Source organism: Chelon labrosus (assembly GCF_963514085.1).
Source record: "Chelon labrosus genome assembly, chromosome: 22".
Classification (NCBI taxonomy): domain Eukaryota; kingdom Metazoa; phylum Chordata; class Actinopteri; order Mugiliformes; family Mugilidae; genus Chelon; species Chelon labrosus.
In genome coordinates this window covers 13,627,126-13,649,113 of record NC_140355.1, presented here as the reverse complement: position 1 = coordinate 13,649,113, position 21,988 = coordinate 13,627,126, and the positions used below count along the sequence as shown (strand labels likewise).

Here is a 21,988-nt window from a genome sequence, read left to right as displayed (position 1 = left end):
TTAGGTTGAAAGGACGCCGAGTACCACTTAAAGAGCAGTCACTGTGTTTGTACTGCGCTCTGATTTAGCCTTTTCATCACATAGCCCTCTGGAGGATTACTCATGTCCTATTTCAATGGCTGGTTGGCTTTCGGGCTGTTGCACTGCTTAGATCTGCTTACACCTATTAAAATAAAACTCGCAGAGGGGGAGCGTTCCTTGGATTTGATCGACACATGCGACAAAGGCGTAGACGCGCATCCTTGATGTCTTCAGAGACTTGGCTTTGAAAAGCTGCTGTCTGCTGAACAAGACAGAATTTTTTAAGCAAATACATAACTTAGTAACTTTAAGACCTGCAGTCGGTGCCATATTGACAAAAGCAGAAGAAGGGGAGGGAGTGGGAATCAGACAGAGAGTGAGAGGAAGACATCCATCAAGTGTGGCACAACACTGTTCAGCTTTCTGACCACAGAGGTCTTCAGGGATGAGCTGCTGTCAGAACTGGTTTTATTATACACCAATAGACTATATGGATCGCCAGTTACTTTGCAGTAAGGATAAAAGAGAAGATTATATATCTATTTAACATACATAAAATAATATATTTTTTATTTTTGTTATTAAGTACTGGTGATATAAAAATCAATAGTGGGTTAGCAAAAAACAATGACGCAGCTGAAAATAATATTATTTGTGTTCTTATATCTCAGTATTACAAGGAGCCTCTCATATCTAGATAGGGAGCAGGTCCTCTTTAATGGGACATTTATTAATACTTAATAGGCAAACATCGGAAATGAGTACAGGAGGACGGAGCATGGTCTTTCTGTAATTTGGAACTGCAGCGTAGTTTATGACGCCTGCAAAATACATCCATCCACGTCCACACGTGTTACATCCCAATGCGTGCTCGATAAAACGGTCAGGGTAAGAATTTGGGCCGTAGTTTGTCAGATGCGTACTATGAATTGGAACAATACTACAGTGATGAGGTTTTTTTAAGTCCACAAGAACACATGCACAGTCAGTAATGCACAGACAGAAATGCATATTGATGAACGCCACATAGCGTCTGCCATGTTGGACCTACAGTAGCCCAGAACGGACAAACAAAACAGAAACTCCGGGGAGGGCATTTTGCATTTTTAGCTGCCACGGTAGGCTCTCTCGGAAGGTGAGGATGAAACAGCTGGTTGCAGTCTGAAACCTCACCGCACGATGTCACTAAATATTCCACGCTAGACCTTTAATGCTTATTTATTTCTGGATATTAGCTCACAGAACAGTGGCCTTTTAAATTTGTACTGCGCTTGGTTTGACTCAGCTGCGCATGTTTTAACATTTTGCAATGGTTATTCCTCCTAAATCCTTGCACACATTTGATCACATACAGTATACTCATATACTGAGCTACTCATATACATTAGGTGATATTTGTTAATATTTTTTCCCTTTGAAGATACATTCTTGAATGGATGCGACGGCTCATGTGCTGTCGGTACATATAGTATGTTCCTATATGTATATTCACAAATATTTGCAACCTGCATCTAATCATAGGCTTCTTCAACAACTTTAATTAAATATTTTAAGTGGATCGTGAGTGCTTGGAGAATAAATTATGCATACTTACAGAAATATAAAGGTACTTGTAGGTCTTTCTAGTGAATAGCGTAATTCAGGGTTCTGACTTAATGCAGGTGCAGTGACTCCATCTCAGTACAGCAGGGATGCTTTCAAAAGTACATATTCACACTTTTTGCGGATTGCATTGCCATGGTAACGGTGCTGGGTCTGGCCGAGTTCTGATATTTTTTTTAAATGGGCGTTTATTCAATCATTGATTTTCCTGAACTTTACTCTTACGGCTTTGCTGCTGCCAGGTGATTCGGTCTGCCACGTCACTAAACCCATTCTCTCCCTGTCTCTGTCTTCTTCACCGTACAGCCAACATGTTGGACACCATGCTACTGAAGAACGGGTGGAAGGGAGGATCGGAGCGGAGGACGGAGGAGAGAAGCAGCGCAGCCACGGTTTTAGCTCAGAACATGCTTTGGTGCCACTGCTACCACCACTGCCCCGAAGACTCCGTCAACAACACTTGCATGTACGGCGGAGTACACACACTCGCGCGCTCACACACAGAAATAGCAAGGCCGGCGCAAAGTAATTAGCAAAAGACTCTCCAGTTACCTGATCAGAAGTACACAAATGAGCTGCATTCTTAAATAAAATCCCACAAGCCTCTTAAGATACAGCCTATTAATGCTTGCTTCTAAATTTTGTGTGTATTCACATTAGCACAAATTTCTGCCCGTGTGCATTTAAATTCATTATGTCGGTTGCAAAAGCTTGATAACTAACCTAACAGTTTATCCCTTCAAAAATGGTTACCAATTTCCCTTTTTTTGCAGTTTTAGTACTTTCAAGAAAGCTAATTTTAAATATATAATCTGGGTTTTATGGGCTAAATAGCTCTGATAAGGGTTTAGTCTCTTAATAAGGATATACTGGAATCGGATATTATAAAATAGTGCCGACTGCCAAACCCAACACCCGTGATGATGTATGTGTGGTTTGTGTGTACTTTGCTAGGACCGACGGTTACTGCTTCACTATGGTGGAGGAGGAAGAGGGGGGTCTCGCTGTGCTCACTGCAGGTTGTTTGGGACTGGCCGGTTCTGAGTTCCAGTGCAGGGTAAGTCTGCTGCACACGTCTCTGTGTGTCCTTCCTTGACTCACTGCAGCTCTTTATGAGGCCTGTTTATATCAGCCTTTCTTTCTGCGCAGTGGAAAAACACATATTATTCCTTTGCCTTCACAAGTGTCATGTAGAAACGCACGCTTACATTTCTGTATATGTGTTAAAAGGACACGTGGAATGCCCGTTCGAGGAGAGCTCTCGAGTGTTGCACTGACCAGGACTACTGCAACAGAGACTTACATCCCACCCTTCCTCCGTTAATGACTCCAGGTGAGACACGCACGTGCATTTCTTCCCACGGGTTTTCTCGCACGACGAAATCCCGCCCCGGGTTTAGAGCGCGATTGGCTTTTAGCACGAGCTCATTCAGGCCACGCTGGGCTGCTGATGGGTAGTGACAGTTTAAACTGTTACAAACCACAGTGTGGTGCTGGAGTGAAGTGGCACATGCTGCTCTGGGACGCGGGGAGAGAGAGAGAGAGAAAGGGAGAGAGAGAGGCAGGTGAAACAGAGCCTGCAGACTTGGCTTGTTCTCTCACCCTCTAATGAAAAGGACAGCCTCTCCCCAGGGCCTGCTTGAGTTTCTTGCCTCAGGACGGATGTGAGATATCTGTCCATCTGTCACTCCGCAAAACACCAATACGCACACTCTCACTCTCTCTCTCTCTCTCTCTGTCTCTCACACACACACACACATATTCTTTCTTCATATATCTCGCTCAGAGCCTCTGTCACATGCACTCGGCATCACACTTTTACAGACTTCATTTTGACCCTCCGTGTAAACACTGATTTGCCGAGCCAGTTGGAAAGAAAGAAATAAAGTATGATTCCATTGTCCTACGACTGTTTTTCACTCGTTTGGCCGCATTTCTTCAGACTGTAAATGTTCCCTGTGATCGGAGGACGTGGCAGCATCCTCTGTAGGCTCAGATAAGTTGTAAAAAAATGATTTATCATTAAAACAGCCTAAAAACATTTCAACATTGGTCCCTTGTGGCACAAGACAACTGTACAACTAGAGCGAGGGCTGTTGCAGTCTAAATTTGAAACAGGAAATCAGCTTTTAAACCATCACAACAGGAGTGTTAGGATTATAATTCTCATCCAAATAAGTTAATTTGGAAAAAATACCTAAAATTGGATTTTAACGTCAACTCACTTAACTTGAAAAGACTTTGTTGGAACGTTTTCTCTCCACACGGCTTTTTCGTATTCTGCGTGTGTGTGTGTTATTCTCTAGCTCACCACGGAAGCATCTCCAGAGTTCAGGCGCCTGCGTTTTGTGTGTGCGTCTGATTGACAGGACCGTCGCGGAAAGGCTAGAGCCCCAAAGCTGCTTTAGGCCTCTGGGGTTTCTGTAGCGATGTCAGTGTGACACCTGATACGTGGAATTCAGGAAGGGGGGATGTGATCGATAACGCGCTGCGAAAGAGGGGGAGACAGGGGGGAGGGTATGGTGCGGACGGAAAATTAGAAAGATGCTGGAGTTGATAGCGTTGAACAAATGACTCTCAACACCTATTTACCCGGTCTGGTTTTACTGACTCGCCTGCAGCATTCATGTTTATTAATGTTTAAGAATAATAAAAGTAACACCTAATTTATATTTAACATTTCTTTTTTTAGATTATGTGGACCGCAGTATCCAGTACATGGCTCTCTTCATTTCAGTCACGGTCTGCAGCATCATTCTCGGCATCATCCTCGTCTTCTGCTACTTCAGGTGAGAATCATATCTCAAACGCACGCAGTCGACAAATTCACACTCCCCAATATTCATCCAACGGATGTTACTTTTCTGCGCTAGATATAAGCGGCAGGAGTCGCGACCGCACTACAGTATCGATCTGGAGCAGGATGAGGCCTGCATTCCCCCTGGGGAGTCTCTGAAGGACTTGATAGAGCACTCCCACAGCATCGGGTCTGGCTCTGGGTCAGGACTCCCTCTAATGGTAAGAGGAACTCTGCACACATCTGCATCAACAGCACAAGTCCACTGGCCCATACTTTGCACCTGAGCCTGGATAAATGGAGCAAACTCACATTAAAAACTACATTACATTAGAACTGTTTAAACATAGAGCTTTACTACCTTAAGGTTAAGCTAGAAAATGTTACGAATCATTATTTGAGCGTACGTTTCTCTTGAAATCAACAAACTTAATGAGCCAAATAATTTCTTCTGTGCCAAGAGAAAATAACTTCTTTAAAGAGGGAATGCTTTGGTAAAGCAGCGTTCTTTTTACACAAATTTTTTATTTTTATTTTTGCCAGGTTCAGCGCACCATCGCCAAGCAGATTCAGATGGTGAAGCAGATCGGAAAAGGGCGATACGGAGAAGTCTGGATGGGGAAATGGAGAGGGGAGAGAGTGGCCGTAAAAGTCTTCTTCACTACGGAGGAAGAGAGCTGGTTCAGAGAGACTGAAATCTATCAGACCTTCCTGATGAGGCACGACAATATACTGGGTAAGATTATATAAATGGAGAGTGGTAAATTCATAAAGAGGACTGGTGGACTGTAGCCACTGAATTGTTCACACAGTATGCACACGTAGCACATAGTTTGCATTCAGCAAAAGCCAAAAGTTATTTTGGAAACAGCTGATGGTCTGTCCCAGGTCATCGAGGCGCTTAACTCAAGCACCGTTCATTCATTCCACCTGCTCTGTGCTCAGGTTGCGCCTTTATTGCCCGACCGCAGACCTGCAACTCATCGTTTCAACATCTCCGGCCTCCTCCGGCATTAGCAAAAATAGTTTTCTTTGTTCGTAATGTGAAGTAATTCCATGCTGGGGGATTTGTGGTCTCAGTGACTGCTTGCTCAGATTGTTCCAGAGCGTTACTCAAACAGAGTCGCTGCCAGGCTGTCATAAGCACTTAAGTCTTAAGTGTCCTGCTTGAAAAAGTTGTGCAAAGTACAAAGCCCAGCTCCTTTCTGGCCACCAAAGCAGACCATATAATAGTAGTATGACTGTCAGTTTTGGAAAGTTACAGATAAACCGGCCAATGAGCATTAAACTATGCATGTTACTTCCTATATTTTTTATTTCTCAATCCTCTCATCCCCGCTCTCTAATCTCCAGGTTTCATAGCGGCCGACATTAAAGGAACCGGCTCGTGGACTCAGCTCTACCTAATCACGGACTACCACGAGAACGGCTCTTTATACGACTACCTCAAGTCCAACACCTTAGACGTCAAGGCCCTGCTGAAGCTGGCCTACTCCTCCATATCGGGCCTCTGCCACCTGCACACTGAGATCTACGGCACGCAGGGCAAACCGGCTATCGCACACAGGGACCTGAAGAGCAAAAACATCCTCGTGAAGAAGAACGGATCCTGCTGCATCGCAGATCTGGGGCTAGCTGTCAAGTTCAACAGGTACATTTTAGACTCTTGAACACTCATTCAGAGAATCTTGAATTATTTCTTTGACGCTTCTCTGTTTTTCTGCCCTGCCTCAGTAACACCAATGAAGTCGATATCCCGTCTAACCTACGAGTCGGCACGAAGCGCTACATGCCGCCGGAAGTGCTGGATGAGACCCTGAAGAGGTGCAAGGAGTCGTTTATATTGGCTGACATGTACAGCTTTGGCCTCATCGTTTGGGAGATGACCCGACGCTGCATCTCTGGAGGTCAGAAAAATTAGATTTTTTATTTTAACTTCAGAAACTCTTAGTACTTCCAGAGGTTATTCATGCACTTATCTCATTTTTATTTTCCCTTACAGGCATTGTGGAAGAGTATCAGCTGCCCTACCATGACCTCGTGCCCACTGATCCTTCTTATGAGGACATGAGAGAAGTCGTCTGTATTAAGAAACAAAGGCCTTCATTTGCCAATCGCTGGAGCAGTGATGAGGTATTCTCTCATGTCTTTCTACCAATGGATAACTTAATACATTATGCACAATCTAATGTTTACTAATGTTTAATTAATGAAGGACGTATCAGGGTTGCCAACCCACTAGTGTATTTGATTAGTATTCCTTTATATCTACAGAGCTTGTTTCTCACATATTCTCACGTAACAAAAAGCTTTCAGGTTAAGTCCTATACATATTTCTTTGTAGCCACAAACCTATTTTTAACTTATTATTAATCACTAATAAGCCACTTGTCACATAGTGAAACTTTTCTAATGGTTATTGACGTGTTTGCGTTTCTTCAGTGTCTACGACAAATGGGAAAGTTGATGTCGGAGTGCTGGGCCCACAACCCGACCTGCCGCCTCACAGCCCTGAGGGTGAAGAAGACCCTGGTGAAGATGTTAGAGTCTCAAGATATCAAGCTGTGACAAAGAGTCACGAGAGACTCGCTCATCACCCAGAGACTTGTCATCGCCACTGGCACGGGCTACTTTACACTGGCCAATAGAAGAAAGGGGGAAAAAAAAAAAAAAGAGACCTACTGATAGAACAAAGGAAAGTGACGGCGAGGATGAGTGATGGAGACGGCGGTCACAGCGGAGCCGGAGAGATGAGAAGATTTATTATGTGAGGGGGGAGAGATGCCCTCCCATTGTCTGAGCCGCCTCAGCCTCAGACAAAAGTGCTCAGGTCGTGCTTTCTGTGAAAGCTGAGTGGTTGTCGGGTCCAGGCCGTGCAGGAGAGGACTAAAATCCCTCTGATCAGTTGTAAACAGAGGAAGCCCCTGCTCTGCTCTTCTAAAGCCATACAGCAGTATTATATGAGCAGACTTTTGCACTGCTACAGCTGCCTTTGTGTGTTCGTGTGTGTTTTCTTGTCAAGCGCTCGACTTGTCGGAGTTCATGCTCAGTGATCTCATTGTCAAAGATATTATTATTATATTATATTATTATTACTGAGTTGATTGAGACTACATTAATAAAACTATTTCCTGCTGAAACAGGATTGTTTCTATATAGTATCTCTCAGCATATTTTCTTTCAGTAATAAACTGGTTAAAACTTTTCACACATCCCGAGTCGAGGCTTAGTCCTCCCTCACCGTCTCCTCCTTCCAGTCACAGTTTATTTGTTAATGTTAATGTGTTTTCAATCTGTGTACAGAAAAACAAGCCGTCTCGAAGGCCTGTGTATTGTCGCACACCACCGTAAGACCGGCGCCACGCAATCAAACACAATCCGTGCCCCCGTTGTCAATGTTGCATATAAATATAATTTATTATTAGTCTTAAAAATTCTTTCTTACACTTTGTACATGAACTTGACAGATGAAATGCAAGCCGTTGCGAGGAACATCATCATGAGTGCCAGAAACAGACGGGCTACATTCTCACTATACACAGTAATAATAATAATAATAGTCGTGAGGCTGAAGAACAACTAGGGAATGCGAAGGCTAGCCCACTAAGAATGTGAAGATTGTTTCAAAAGGATGCAAAGTTTGCATAGACGACTTTACAAAAACTGGGACGACCGCCATTTAAAAAAACAAAACAATAAAAACAACCACTTGAACTGTAGCAAGTGCTGTTGTTTCTAAAGAACGCTGCATTAACAGCTATCACAATTAATTTTATTTATTTTTTTATGCACATAATTGGTGTCGATGTAATATTGATGGCTTCGGTCATTAATGTATAAACGCCAAAGTTTAAAAGTTAAAAACTCCTTTATCGTCCAAAAGCACAGATGAATATTGATCCGTTCAGAGCTTGCGAAATGACACGTAACTGAAATGAGGCAATATTTAGATGGCCGCTTGTGTGTTAAATTGAATCTCAAACACTGTATGTCAATTATTTGGTAAAAAGCAGTTGTTTTCAGTTGCATTGGTCCTACAAAAATATACTTGTTCCATTCCCCTTCGCGTAGTTTCCTCCCCTCCTCCCTGCCTGGCGTCTTTCATGTAGATGATATCATCTTAAACAGCATACAATTCATCGAGATTAAGTCATACATTTTACTCAGTGTGGGAAAAATTGTCTTGATCACTCTCTGTTACAGCGGAGAAAGACTGGTGTAATTAGTCAAATGATCAGGTAAAAACAAAACATACAAGTTAAAGAAAAATCATTTTAAAAATCAAGTAAAAAAAAAAATGCACACTTAATTGAAATTAACAATTACACATAACATAATTAAAAAAAAGGTATTAATAATTGTTACAACAGCAACACTGAAAGTGTGAAATGGTTACATCATTGGTTTCCTTCTGCACATTTAAATGACAGGATAAGTTGTTACTGCACCAGGTGTCCACCAGGTGGTGCTATGATACAGTCAAAACATCATGGAGACAAAATGAGAGGACACTGCAAAGGATTCACTACCAGGCAGCATTAAAAATAAAAAATAAAATGAAATAAAAAATAAAAAGACAGATATGTATAAATAGGCATATTATTAAATACTATGTTATCACAGAACACATACTTGTCCATGGGGTTGCTATGGAGACTGATTTTGGAGCGTGAGAGATACGTCCTCTGGTCCAAGTCTTCCTCCTTTGATCCTTTGACCTCCGATATTGTGTCATTAACTCTTGTACGTTGTGAGCGTATCAGCCACGTCCAAGCAGTCCGTCCAAATAACCGGACAGCTGTTTCCAAGGAAACCGGAGCCAAGAATATCAAGTCGTTGTACCAGAGAGAGAAAGAGCGGGGAGCAGCCAGAGAAATGACTGGCAGAGAGAGATTCTTGTTTACTCTCCAAGTTTTTACACCCTTTGTTGCCAATGTTTAACTGGGTCATGGCTGAGTAGACCTCGCTGTTTCCGTCTTTTCTTTGAGGGTGCACATCTGAGAGCGCGTACGTGGATTTGTCATCGGGATGCCAAATGACTCTTCCTGCTTTTGGGGGTCTCCCTGTCTTGTTTTCTTTTCGTGTCTTCTTCCTCCTCCTCCTCCTCCTCGTCCTCCTCCTCGTCCCTGGAATGTCACGCTCCCTCGTGGGCAGATGTCAGTGCTCAGTCACAAAGGGAACAAGGCTGTCGTGGCGTCCCATCTCCTCCAGTACCTGGGCAAGGCGGCTGAGGTTGCCGTCGGGGAAATGCTGGGCCTCCCACAAGTCCAGGATCACTCCCGTAGGACTGGACTTGGTGGCAAAGTAGTTAAGATACCTAAATGGAAAGATTGTGACAAAAAGCAAAAAGGTGCAGGTTAGGAAAAAAGCAGTTAACAAAGACAAATTAGTGTACTTCAAACAGAATTGAATGTCCAAAAAGTACATTATGGTTCTCATAATGTACATTGCTGCACAGTGGTGATCCTAGGTTCTGGGGGGCCCAAGCCAAAGGCTATGTCTGCTATTCCCCCAGTTCAAAATAGAGAAATCTAGAAGTATTGTCAATATACTGCATGCCCTTCATAGGTTTAAGAGGTCGCCATTGCAAAATATGCCAAAAGATAGCCATCTGGGTGCCTTCTTACTATTACTAGATAATCGATGTCTTGGTTTGCCTGTCCTGATCGTGCCCCCCTTGTTGTTGGATCACCTCTTTCCGCCCTCTGCTGAAACCCAGCTCCTGTTTCTTTAAGGCCCCCACCGCTCAAAATTAGCTGCCAGGCTGGCATTATGCAGGGTATTACATAGTCATATAGATAAGCAGCGGAAGAAATGGCTGGAGAGCAGTGTTTTCTGTGGGAAAGAATAAATCCCTTTAGCACGGTCTTTGGGCTTTGTAACTTTGCAGACCTTTTACAAGCACGAAAGGGAAAAATAAAAAGTTAAAATTAGACGGAAAACCTCAAAAAGCATAATACGGTATCTTTAAAACACCAGGCTAGTGGGCTGCAATGCTCTTTTCAGCTCCACCATCTGCACATGTATCTGCCAGCTCAGTTCTTTTCCATCTTTTATTCTCTCTAAAGATTTTAATAATGTGTATTTGCAATGTGGGAATGGATAAACAGCCTGCGATGGGCTGGCGACCTGTCCAGGGTGTACCCTGCCTCTCGCCCAAAGACAGCTGGGATAGGCTCCAGCCTCCCCGCAACCCTCCAGAGGACAAGCGAAAATTAAGATAAAGAAAATGTTTGAAAAAGTGAGAGAAAATGGAGAGAATTGCTGATTCATATTTCAAAAATGCCATTTTAAAATGCCCTTATCACCCACCCATTTATGTTTCTAGTCAAAATAAACCTCCTGATGTATTTGAAATAAATAAATAAATAAATAAACCTGACTATTGACACTATGTAGAATACACTATTGTGCCGCATGTATCATCAGTGCACGCTGTGAACGAAAGGTCGGTTCAAGTCTCTCGCCGCCGCTCTCCTTCCCTTTTTACGCTGCACTCTGTCAGTGGTCCCTTCAATCTCCAGCTGCTGCCTGTGATAAGACCGCCCCGCTGAGCTGGGACCTTATAAATGAACACGCACGGTACCTCCATCACACACACACACATCAGAGACTATCAGAGACACATGGGTGACGTTTTCAAAAGAGGAGCCTCGTTCTATCTTCGTCTCTCACTCTCCCCTCGTCTGTCTCAGTTCACTCCGGCTCAATTAATCTCAATTCGGTTGATGCTTATCAAAATGAGTCACAGAACAATCGCAATCTAATTAAAAATAGATTCGTTATCCACTGTTTCGTTGTAACTGTGCAATCTCGATGTCTCCCTCTAATGGGAAAAGCAGTTTAATATGCACATCATCAGCTTTTTGTGTCTTTATGTTGACTTCATTTACGCCGTTAAAAAAAAGAAACGTAAACGCCTTTTTAAGACAGTCTGTTCCTGTGGCCAGACTGCGATCGCCAAGGGCCTGAATGTGAGTCACTGTCTCGCTGCTTTGCTCTCTCGTGGGCCACCACGTTAGTCTACCCACCTGTCAAGGTTAAGTTTGTGGGCCAACATCCTCCAGTCATTGCCTCTGGTCTGTGGTGCATCCAGGCTGCCACACAACTTCTGTCGAATGGAGACGGGGATGCGAAAGGCGTTCGGCCCCACCAGAGTTGTGATGTTGCTGGCGGGGTCCAGCAGAGATGTGTCAATGCTCTGGGAATCCTGCAAAGAGAGAACGGCGGGGATTGAAGCAGAGGCGCAGACTACAGTCGGAGGCTGACATGATTAAAGATCTCACGTAATAAAACATAGTTGTAGGACAAATGCATTTGTGGTACAGGGAATTTCTTTTTCTATATATTTATTTCATCACCATGTATTTATGATGCAAGCTGAGTGATTTTCAAATGTACTCGCATCTGGAGGATAAAATGCCCGAGGTCTGCGTACAAATACCAGATCAAGACCCTGAGACAAATGAACCAAGGCCAGGCTGGGACACAGCTCTGCACTGCATGTACTGTAATTCATCTCATTACTGAGCACAAAGCCGAGTGTTCCTCCATCCCTCAAGCTCTATTCTCCTGGCCAGATGGTCTTTGTAAAGCAAGTACAGCATGACTGGAGGGTGATTATCCCCCCCATGCCCTTCTCTTGTCTGCAATGGCCTGTCAAAACCAAGACTGTATGAAGGCAGCAGCGTTGAGACTTCCTGTCTTTCACCTTGCTGTTTTTTTTTTTTTGTGAACACTGTAAAAAGAGGGCAGAGGAACTGGAAGAGAATTCTTTCAAGTGTCTGACTACGTGGAATGACATGAAGAACAAAGTGGAGCAGAAACATTCTGCTCTGTATGCAAAATTCAGGTGACAAGTCACTGATGTTTAATGATTTCAATAAAAAATTGAAGCATTCATGTCCAACCAGGACATCCCACTTTAAAGCCAAACCTTACCTCTGACAGTGTAGTGTCCAGCTGAAAGATCTGTCCTTCTCCCTCTACTTGGCGCACACATATTTTACAGGCCAGGTCCATGGTGCTGGCAGAGAAGCGCTCAAGGGTAAAGCAGCAGTGGAGGTTCCTCTGTGAACCGCTCCACACTTGCTGAAAGGAAAGCTCCTGCAGAGACGTGGGGAGGTTAGAGGAGTCAGACAGACGGCATAAGAAAAATCATATGCGACTGTTTTGCAGCCCTTTTTCCGAAAGGGTATACGAGCAGTTTACCTGGTACTTGGCTAGTAGTTTGCTCTTCCACAGCGTGTGGGGGACATCGTGGATGGAAAGCCTCAGGTTGTGGGTGCTGTCTTTAAAGTTGAGAGTCTTTGGTTCATCCAACAACTTCCCACCCATCTGCTTTTCCATCTGAAGGACTTCCTGAAATCGCAGAGAAGCATTTTATTAGTAAAAACAAAACGCACACAGACGTCAAAATAAACTGTTGATGTATTTGCAATAGATATTTCAGGCAAATCATACGGGTAATCTGTTAATGAGTGTTTTCATTACATTCATCCTTAGGGCTTTATTCACTTGAACCTAGACCTGCCAATCTGAAACCAACTTCAATGTCCTTGCAGCAGGATCACTATCACTTCTCATTACTCATTTCCAGACCTAATAACTGTGCGCAATATCTCCCCTCAGTACAATAATCCTTCCTTATCTTCCCTCCGTGTAGGTTCATGCAGGTATTAAACAGACTTTGAGGTGAGGAGACAACAGTAGAGTAGGGGGATAAAATGTGGCTTATTTCTGCATCGACGCAGCCACTGCGTCTTTCTAGGAGCCATTCAAATGCAAGCGCTCGTCTCCCCTTGTTGTGACACGCCAACACGATGATTTCTCATTCTGCTTCCCACGCCTCATCTGCTGGCTGCGCCCACGCACAAACAATTGAGTCAAAATGAAAAACTCAAAACTTACAAACAAAAGTAATTTCTACTATATAACCTTTTTTTTTTTTTTTTTTTTGCAAACACAAGGAGACAAAGAAAAACCAAATGAAATCCGGCGCATATTTACCTTGAGTGCATCTTGTGTGTCGTCCAGGCAGTAGACTCTGATATGATACTCCATGGCGGGGCAGGTGACGGGGCCAAAGATGGCCAGTTTGAGGCGCTTGATGGTGGAAGCACTGAGAGATTGGCCCACGAGGCAGTAGGTACCCAGCGTCTCCGTCAGGATGTGGCAGGCCTCGTCATCCATTTGGATATAGCATGGCGTGGTGAAGTTTTCTTCGCCTACCACCACCACGTCCTACAGATTGAAAAGGAAGAAAGTGGTAGAGAGTGCAATATAAAGCAGGAAAGATGAAATCAAAGGTTGACATGGTGAATAGCGTTTCCATTAAGACCAAAATGTGCCCAATCTAAGTCTCTCTGTATTTTTATTTGCTGGCAAGTAAGCACAGTTATTATAATAATGGAGAGACAAATTCAAACAGTTCCCTTCCATTATCATGTTCTTTCCATCTAATTTCATGCTTTTTCATTCCTAGAAATGGATCTGTTCAATATAAAGTGATACAAAAATGTTGCTTGTATTCAGCATTCACTGAAGCTAATCACACCCAGCAAATGGGGTTTGATTCATAACTTTAATTTGTACGAAAACCATTTATTTGCACATAATAATGTTGCAAAATATCTAGCATTTTTCTCCCAGTTAGTTCCCCATTTGACATGTTTTAAAACCAAGCAGGGAGTAGGTTTATGCAATATTTTCTTGGTGTAAAAACAATCATTAAGTGCGTTTGTTCATGTAAAAACTACATTTAATCGCATTTAAAATTAGTAGGCTGTAGTATCCAGGTCGTTTGGTTGGTTAATATGTTCTCATATGACTACATTCTCATCGGCCAGACAATCAGCAATGTCATTTTCAAAAGGAGCAATTCTCTACAAATAGCCTTTCGTGTTTAATCCAGAGTTTTCAGCAGCGGGAAAGCGTTGAAAACTGGGATGCATTGCATCCCACAATCATTTCGAACTAGCCCAACTTAACAAAGACGGCTAAGTCTAATGTGGTGACAGCCCAGACCCTACAGAGACCCTACGCAGACCCTAACGCTGTAGTCTGACGTGCGCCACCCCAGAAATGTATCTATGTGACGCAGACCGCAAGAGCTGCGATTGGTCCGCTTGGTAGTAGCGTATTTCCGCTTTAGTATTCCTGGCAGCTTCTCCGTCTCTGCAATTTTAAAATTGATAGTTTTGTATCAATAAAGACGGAGCACATCGAGGAAAGATTAAATGAGGAGGTTCGTACATACAAACATTTGTATGACTCGTCTTTGGCGAAATTTCGGCGAAAGTTTCAGTCGCCATTGTTGAAAATGAAGCAGGAAGTAGAAACAAAAATTAACCTGGACTGACAAAAAAGACAGCGAGCCAGAGTGACAAGTAATTGGCTCGCACCGACGTAGGCTACGTACGTAGGTTAAGCCGTCTATGGCATAAACCACACTTAATTTATTTACTGGATGTTCCCTCCGAGCTGGCTCCAAATTAACGGACGCCACGTCAAACGTACAACCAAAAAAACTCAACAGTCAGTTGGTTGTGGGTCTGCTGTCGTCAGTTCAGTATCAACAGTTAAATTAATTTAATATGCTGCAACTACTATGTATTTATGTTCATTTTCAATTTATTTCGATTGATAACACTACCTGGTAGAGTACACTCAGTCTGCTGCGGTAAATTAACTGATCTAGAGATAACATGCAGATATTTTTTTGCCTCGACAAACGGTTTAGTCGAAACATCTGTAAAATTTCAAATGTCAACTGAGATTTTCTTTGGTTGACTACGACCCTATCAGTTTGTTACTCTCTGTGCTTCGTGCTTTAGTTGAACTGAAACTGAATAAAATGAAATTGCATTTTAATGGGGGGGAAGTACCGTTAAGTTCACGGCCTTTTCATTTAAGCTGTGTCCTTTAAAAATTACACTTAATGTGCGTATTACTAATGTTTGACGCGGTCTGACACTATGCCGTGGTGTGTGAGGAAATGGAAAAGCGAGCAGCCAGACCATTTGTGGCTGACCCCTGTAATAGCTCTAATGTCAGGACATATTTCTCTTTCATTAAGGCTGTCTGGACTCAGGGGACTTATGCAACGCTCTCTCTTTCTATTCTTCACCCTCTCTGCATCGCTCCTGATCCTGCCTTCTCCTCCTCTCTGTCATTCCCTCTGTAATCCAGACACTCCTGTGAGCAGCACACTGGTATTAATTCAGCCTATTATGAGAGACAGAAGAGGAATTATAGCATTTTATTGTGAGCTAGGTCGTTTAACAGCATTATTATGGCTGATCATTAGACTCTTTAACTGCTCCTGTGGGATGCCACTGGGGCGCCTTATTGGGGGATAATTGGAACACACAGTGGAAAAGTGGGATTCCGCTTCGGACATATGTGCGCCAGCAAAAACAATCAAACATACAAACACACAAACTAATTTATTCACAAACTGCATTCATCCGCTTCTCTTTTTTTTTTTTTTGGAGGCGTGGGAGGATCTTTGGAGGAGAATTACCGAAGCAGAAAGCCCCACATGTTCCTCATTACATGACCCGTTGTCTTCATCATCACCACAACACCGTGTGTCCTCCGTGCCACTGTGTGCATCTGCGTATGTCTGCCTCAGCGGGGGGAGGGCTGTGGCATCCCGAATGCCAAACGAACTGATTATTCTCAATATAAATATCCGTGAATTACTTCTTTAGAGGAGCTCATCTCTGCTGTCTCTGCCGCAGTGATGAATACACTCCTTGACAGAGCATGTCATAGAAAGCAATATTTCACTCATGCGGCGTGGAGGCGGGCCTCGGCGGGAAAAGAAACTCATATAAAGGAAGCCGCCGTCACCTTGCATATTGCCATCTGCATTTCTGACAGGTCAGAGATGTAATCAATTTCTTATTTCAGAGTATACTGAGCTTTATTGGATGCCCCCAAGTAATTCATCAATGTCACAAAGGCAATGTGGGGCCAGTTGGGCAGTTTTTTCGGCTCCATAAGTCATGTCATCGCATCAGCAGGAGAGATTGTGCAAAGACTTCCTGAAAATGAAGTTATTCATGCCAACATTTAATGATGAACTGACAGAAGGCGTTATATTAGATATAGGCTGACGCAATTGGATTTATCTTGCCTGAGTATATTACTCCTTTTGATTCGTATCTTATCGATTTAAGCAACTCTGCATAGACTAAAGTCCTCTTCCGTCCATTTCATTATCTGCTTGCTGTTCGGGGCCCTGCTGCTGCTGCTCTGCTGCTGCTACACAGATGCCTTATTAAATGTTATAATGCTGTCAACTAAGTTGTGCAACTCTCGGGAGAAAAGATGACAAGTGAACCATATCTAACACACCTTCGTGACAAGGATGGAGTCACAGTTTTTCCACAAATTATCTCTTAGCAATTGGTTTGTGTGAGTAAGAGAAGAATATAGGGTATAAACAATCACACTGAAATTGCAGAGCCTCCTGGAAGCACAAGGCTTCCAAAAACACGGCACACATGCACACCGACACACTTAATGACAAATAAAAATAGACCTCCGTAAAAGGTGCAAGAAAGCAGTCTGGGTAAAAATAAAAAGATCTAGTTTGCTGTCTGCTATCAGGGGTTTACGATTTCAGCCTCTGGTTGCAGCAGGGGTTTCCTCTGAGTGCTGAGCTGCACAAACAAAGCAGGGAAAGCTGATCCCTTTCACCACCTCCATATTTTTTCTTTGTCCCGTGCAATATCATCACGTTGTTTTTCACAGTATATTACCCTTGCTCATTGCTCAACACAAATGCATTATGTTTTTTTAAATGGATTGAACGTGATTTTAATGCTTCATCTGGTTGTCAACAGCACATTTTTAAAACTTGACCGTGGCGATAGAAATTAAAAGCGGCTGCAGCACAGTTTGCACCGCGAATCCCACATCTCACCTCCCACTGGTTCTGCTGTGACTGGCTCTTGAGCTGGATCAGCCAGTCCTGTTGGCCGTCACACACGGCGCAGTGGTGCATGGTAATGATGACGGGCCGAGTCAACAGGGCCCCGGGGGGCCCACAACTCACCACAGGGCTCAGGACTGTTTGGCCATCTTCCACCAAGGGCCTGGAGGTGCACCGGGTAAAATAAAAAACAAAACAGAAACACACACACGCTGGTTAGGGACAATGTGACAGCAGTCTCGGTGTACGTGCGACACGACGGAGCTGACAGGGGTAAACACAGCTCTGGGGTGTTGATGTGGCAGGCAGCGCTGCATACCTCATGTTGTCCTTCCTCTGAACCGTCACATACATCTCATACACTCTGCCCTGAGGAATGGCCCCCGCTGGAATTAGCAGACTCACTCCTGGGAAGCACAAAAACAGACACACAAATAAACAGGCGTATATAAGTGTTGTCACTTGTCAGGTACAAGTCTTTATTGCTATTTTATGGCTTTCGTGAGAGGTTTTCTTGGTAAGTGCTTCAGCCAGTGACACCAAGGCAATATAAGGAAGTAAACCTCAGCTACAAACTCATTGCATTAATGGACAAAGCTCTTCTTTTAGATTTTTTTTTAACATATAACCAGCATGTCTTAAACGCACAGTATGTACCTCCTGCCTTGAGAGACCTTGAGAGAACCAGGAGTATATACATTCGCTTTAGTCACGTATATTCATTCATTCATTCATCTTCTGTAACTGCTTGTTCCTGTGAAGGGTCGTGGGGTCTGCTGGAGCCTATCCCAGCTGTCATCGGGCGAGAGGCGGGGTACACCCTGGACAGGTCACCAGTCTATCGCAGGGCGTCACGTATATTCATTCTAACGAAACAGCCACAAGTAACTCCAACTAATGTAATGTTATTGACTGCAGGTTATGTGGGGAATTCTAGCACTGCTATCCTTGGTCCAAGCGATCAGACTAAAAATAACTTTATGACTGTTGTTGTGATGGTTTAAAGCTGCTGTGCGCTTTCGTTTCCATGGAATTTATAACAAAAATTGAACGCACCATTAAATGTACCTAAATGATCAGCGATTTCTCCTCCTTAACATCGCTGGAAACATAATTTAGGTACGCAAAACATATTAAATACTGATCAAATTGGAAATGTTACACATTACACCTTTAATGTGGCGCTCAGTCAGGAAAGAGAAGTTGAGGGCCAAGTGAAAAGTGAAAGTTTCTCTTACAGAAATAAAGTAATAATTGCAATGCCCTTCAGCCCCACACATAAAAACTATGGCACTTTACAGCCTGCTCCTATAGCGTCAGGAAATGATGTGGCATTTCATTCCTAAAATCAATGATCTCTCTCCTCTTCATAGCATTCCCATATTGCTGCAGCCAGCGAGATTTACATTTTTCCATTTCAGATTGATTTGATATGATGTCCCGTCCGATGTATTTTTTTAGGAACCTATCCTCCGTACTCCCTCATGCATGCATGCGCGCGCGCCAACACACACTTTCCGAAGGGGGTTTCTCAGATAGCTCATTGATTTCCCATGTCCTTGTACTGAACTTCTCAAAAGGTGACAGACAGCTTCTCCAGCTAGCTAGCAAGGCAATCACAACTCCGCCACGGGGCCGTCTCGCGCGGCGCTACTGTGCCTCGCAGCAAAAGCTTCAAAGAGATGGGAAATGCTTTTTAGGATGCAAAATACCAAACAGCCACACTGACAGCGCCACACACACACACAAAAAAATATTTCATTACCCAGACACACAAACAGATCAAATATCAAATGCCTCTGCCTATGTAACATGATGAGGTGGCTGAGCACAACCAGCAGCTGAGAACATTTTACAGGTATCAAACTGGAAAAAATAAAAGGAAAACTTAAGAAATCTGAGAGGTCTGTGTATCCTTTAATGTCACTGCTAGTTTGTCTGCGCCTGTCAACATGCATCTGTTGGCGTGTTACAAGCAAGCCCGCGTGTGTTTGAAGTGAGGACAGCGCGGCTAATGTAAGCTGCCTGAAACATTACACCTCCACTTCGGTACTTCGAGTTCACACACCTTTGGCATCCATCAACTCTTGTGTGCAGTCACTGCGCTGATAGGTTGCATATGGCTGGTAGAGATGGTGGGGGGTAACAGCGGCGGCTAAGGTCTGCGTGTAGAACACTGTATTTTTGTGACTTTCTTAACTGCATCACAGTTTTAGCCACCTGTCTTGATCCTTGAAACAGGTCAGTTAAGGATCAATCTTTACTAAAGAGTGAGATGAAGGTGAGATTGATAGCACTCTCACATCTGAATTTACAGTCAGCAGACAGCTAGCGTAGTTTTGCATAAAAACGAGGGGGGGCAGAACGCTAGCCTGGCTCTGCCTCAAGGGAACAATGTCTGCCAAATAGCAGCTCTAATGCTTACAAATCAACATGTGATACCTTCATTGTTCAATGCATAAAAAAAAAAAAACGAACATGCAAAAGCAACGTTTTTTTATGTGCCAGATAATTTCCTGTCGAGACACAGTGGCTTCCTGGAGCCTCTGTCGTCGCTCTGATGTTGCCAGACACCCACTTCCAGGAAGAAGGAAAGTGCATTTGATCTTAAAAGGGAAAAAAAATCATCCGGAGCTGGGTTTATCAGCGCCAGCAGATTATGAGCGAAACAAGAGTAAGAGCACAGAGACGAAAGCTGATGATAGATCTCATCTCCTATCAGGCTAAACTGTGGTGAAAAGTGCACACACTCCTTTCAAAGTGCACACACACATTCTCACATGCACGTAGGCACAGATGGAGATATACGATTACTAAATGCTGATGTCCCACTGAGTGGATGAAAACAATCAAAACAAGACAAAAGACAAGAGGAACATAGAAGAGGAACACTGATCAGATTGATTTCCTGGAACTAGCAGATGCCAGTTTCCTAATAGGCTGTAAATGAATGTGAAATGAAAACATCTATTGTCTAGTAGAGTACCTGAGTTGGGCACAATGAGGTGCCCCCCCTGGGAGCTGAAGGAGCCAAGAGCGGTGCAGGATGGATCCCTGGTTCGGAGCAGCGTCTGGGTCTGTGTCCGACGGCCCATCGTGCTGTCGCTGTTGTCCAGCAGGCAGTGCGGCAGCTTAGGGGACAGCTTAGAGGAAAACTCTCCTCCCAGGTCGTCTTGTGGAGTCACCAAGCCTGAAGAGTTGTACACCTTGATCTTCAAGTTCGGGAGAGGGTCCAGCAGAGGGGAATTGGTCATGGGAATTTTGTCAGCCACATCGTGTAGGGCATACACCGGGCCGCGGTACATGGCGGCCGCTGAGGTCAAGTCGGGGGGCGCTGTTAAGAGATCAGCTGAGAAATAAAAGAAACTGACATTAGTAAATGTCTTAAGGGCTGTCCTGGAGGAGAAACTAACTCGGAACCAAAATAAACACGGGGAAATGAACTGTTGGCAGCAATCAGCGTGGCTTGTTTTTCACTCATTAAAGAAAGTCCACTTCACCACCAAGAAACATTACTCACTCAGAGAAGCCATAGCTGTGATTCATGAGGAACAGATGGCATCAACTAACGTTCAGTTTACCCGGTAGGTAAAGGATGAATGTTCATTAGTTGGGCTGGAGTGGGTGTAGAGAGAGGGCAGTGGGAGCTCCTCCACCTCCTCCACTCCCTTTCCATTTTCCATAAGTTTGTAACTGATATAGATGTGAACAAAAGTAACAATAACAGTAGTAGCAATGTCTGCGTTGTTATTGCTGTGTAGCCACAGTACTGCAGGTATGTTAAAAAGCTGCATTACTGTTGCGCACTGAGGGCTGCGGTGCATCAAACCTGTGAAAGCACAGTCCTTGAAACCCTTTTAGTAACTTTAGAAAGCCAGTCTGTGCCCATGTGAGTTAAAATGACAGTGGCTCAAAAATAGACGAATAGGACTGAGCTGATAGAGTAGTTCCAAATATGCAAACAGGCTTTGATTGTGATCAGATTCTATCTTTAGTCATTTATTATTACATATATTCATAAAAGAGAAGATTAATTATTGTATTAAAGGTTTATTTTTATGCAATCATAAAAGTATACAGTGATCAAACAAATAATCTTAAGATCTTAAAGGGGAACTGCCGTTTTTTTACAACCTGGACCTTATTTCTGGCATAAAATATGATCACCCATATAACTTTTGGGTTGGCTTGTTTACCTGTAATTTGCTACTGCTAGTTTTTTGCAACATGGCTGAATATTTTTCCGATTCTGAAGTTGTGGACGAACCATAGCAGTAGCAAATTACAGGTAAACAAGCCGACCCTGTGCGTTACTTAGAGGCTGCGTTTCAGTGCCCCAGTCAGTCCCACTATATGGATATACGCAGATCTAAATATCTCCCGAAGGAATACAAATGACACAAGTTATATGGGTGAGTAAACGACCATATTTTATGCCAGAAATGAGGTGCAGGTTGTAAAAAAACAGTAGTTCCCATTGAATGTAATTGTTAAGCTTCAACTAAACTGACTTAATAACATAAATTTACAGAGAAGTTTATTTTTGCCAACTAAAAACCTGAGGGTTTGTTTCTTGTGAGAATTTTTTCCCTGGCTTGGTGCTGGGTTAGCAGATATAACGACAC

At 43.4% G+C, this 21,988-nt stretch overlaps 2 protein-coding genes across 2 annotated transcripts in view; one reads left to right on the top strand and one right to left on the bottom strand.

Annotated features, from left to right (window-relative positions):
- The window catches only part of bmpr1bb (bone morphogenetic protein receptor, type IBb), a 59,701-nt gene extending 51,993 nt beyond the window's left edge, over positions 1-7,708 (top strand). The window contains exons 4-13 of the mRNA XM_084571654.1: positions 1,930-2,089; positions 2,578-2,680; positions 2,854-2,956; positions 4,316-4,412; positions 4,497-4,641; positions 4,964-5,156; positions 5,774-6,071; positions 6,155-6,327; positions 6,423-6,553; positions 6,863-7,708. Of these exons, the coding sequence (XP_084427780.1) occupies positions 1,930-2,089; positions 2,578-2,680; positions 2,854-2,956; positions 4,316-4,412; positions 4,497-4,641; positions 4,964-5,156; positions 5,774-6,071; positions 6,155-6,327; positions 6,423-6,553; positions 6,863-6,988 (1,529 nt within the window). The 3' untranslated portion in view covers positions 6,989-7,708. The remainder of the gene's footprint in view (positions 1-1,929; positions 2,090-2,577; positions 2,681-2,853; positions 2,957-4,315; positions 4,413-4,496; positions 4,642-4,963; positions 5,157-5,773; positions 6,072-6,154; positions 6,328-6,422; positions 6,554-6,862) is intronic.
- A 2-nt stretch (positions 7,709-7,710) lies between these two features.
- unc5cb (unc-5 netrin receptor Cb) overlaps positions 7,711-21,988 on the bottom strand; it is a 109,374-nt gene continuing 95,096 nt past the window's right edge. Inside the window, exons 10-17 of the mRNA XM_084571652.1 lie at positions 20,350-20,712; positions 17,683-17,770; positions 17,355-17,526; positions 13,430-13,663; positions 12,632-12,781; positions 12,362-12,526; positions 11,452-11,630; positions 7,711-9,737 (exon numbers count right to left, since the gene is read on the bottom strand). Of these exons, the coding sequence (XP_084427778.1) occupies positions 9,578-9,737; positions 11,452-11,630; positions 12,362-12,526; positions 12,632-12,781; positions 13,430-13,663; positions 17,355-17,526; positions 17,683-17,770; positions 20,350-20,712 (1,511 nt within the window). The 3' untranslated portion in view covers positions 7,711-9,577. The remainder of the gene's footprint in view (positions 9,738-11,451; positions 11,631-12,361; positions 12,527-12,631; positions 12,782-13,429; positions 13,664-17,354; positions 17,527-17,682; positions 17,771-20,349; positions 20,713-21,988) is intronic.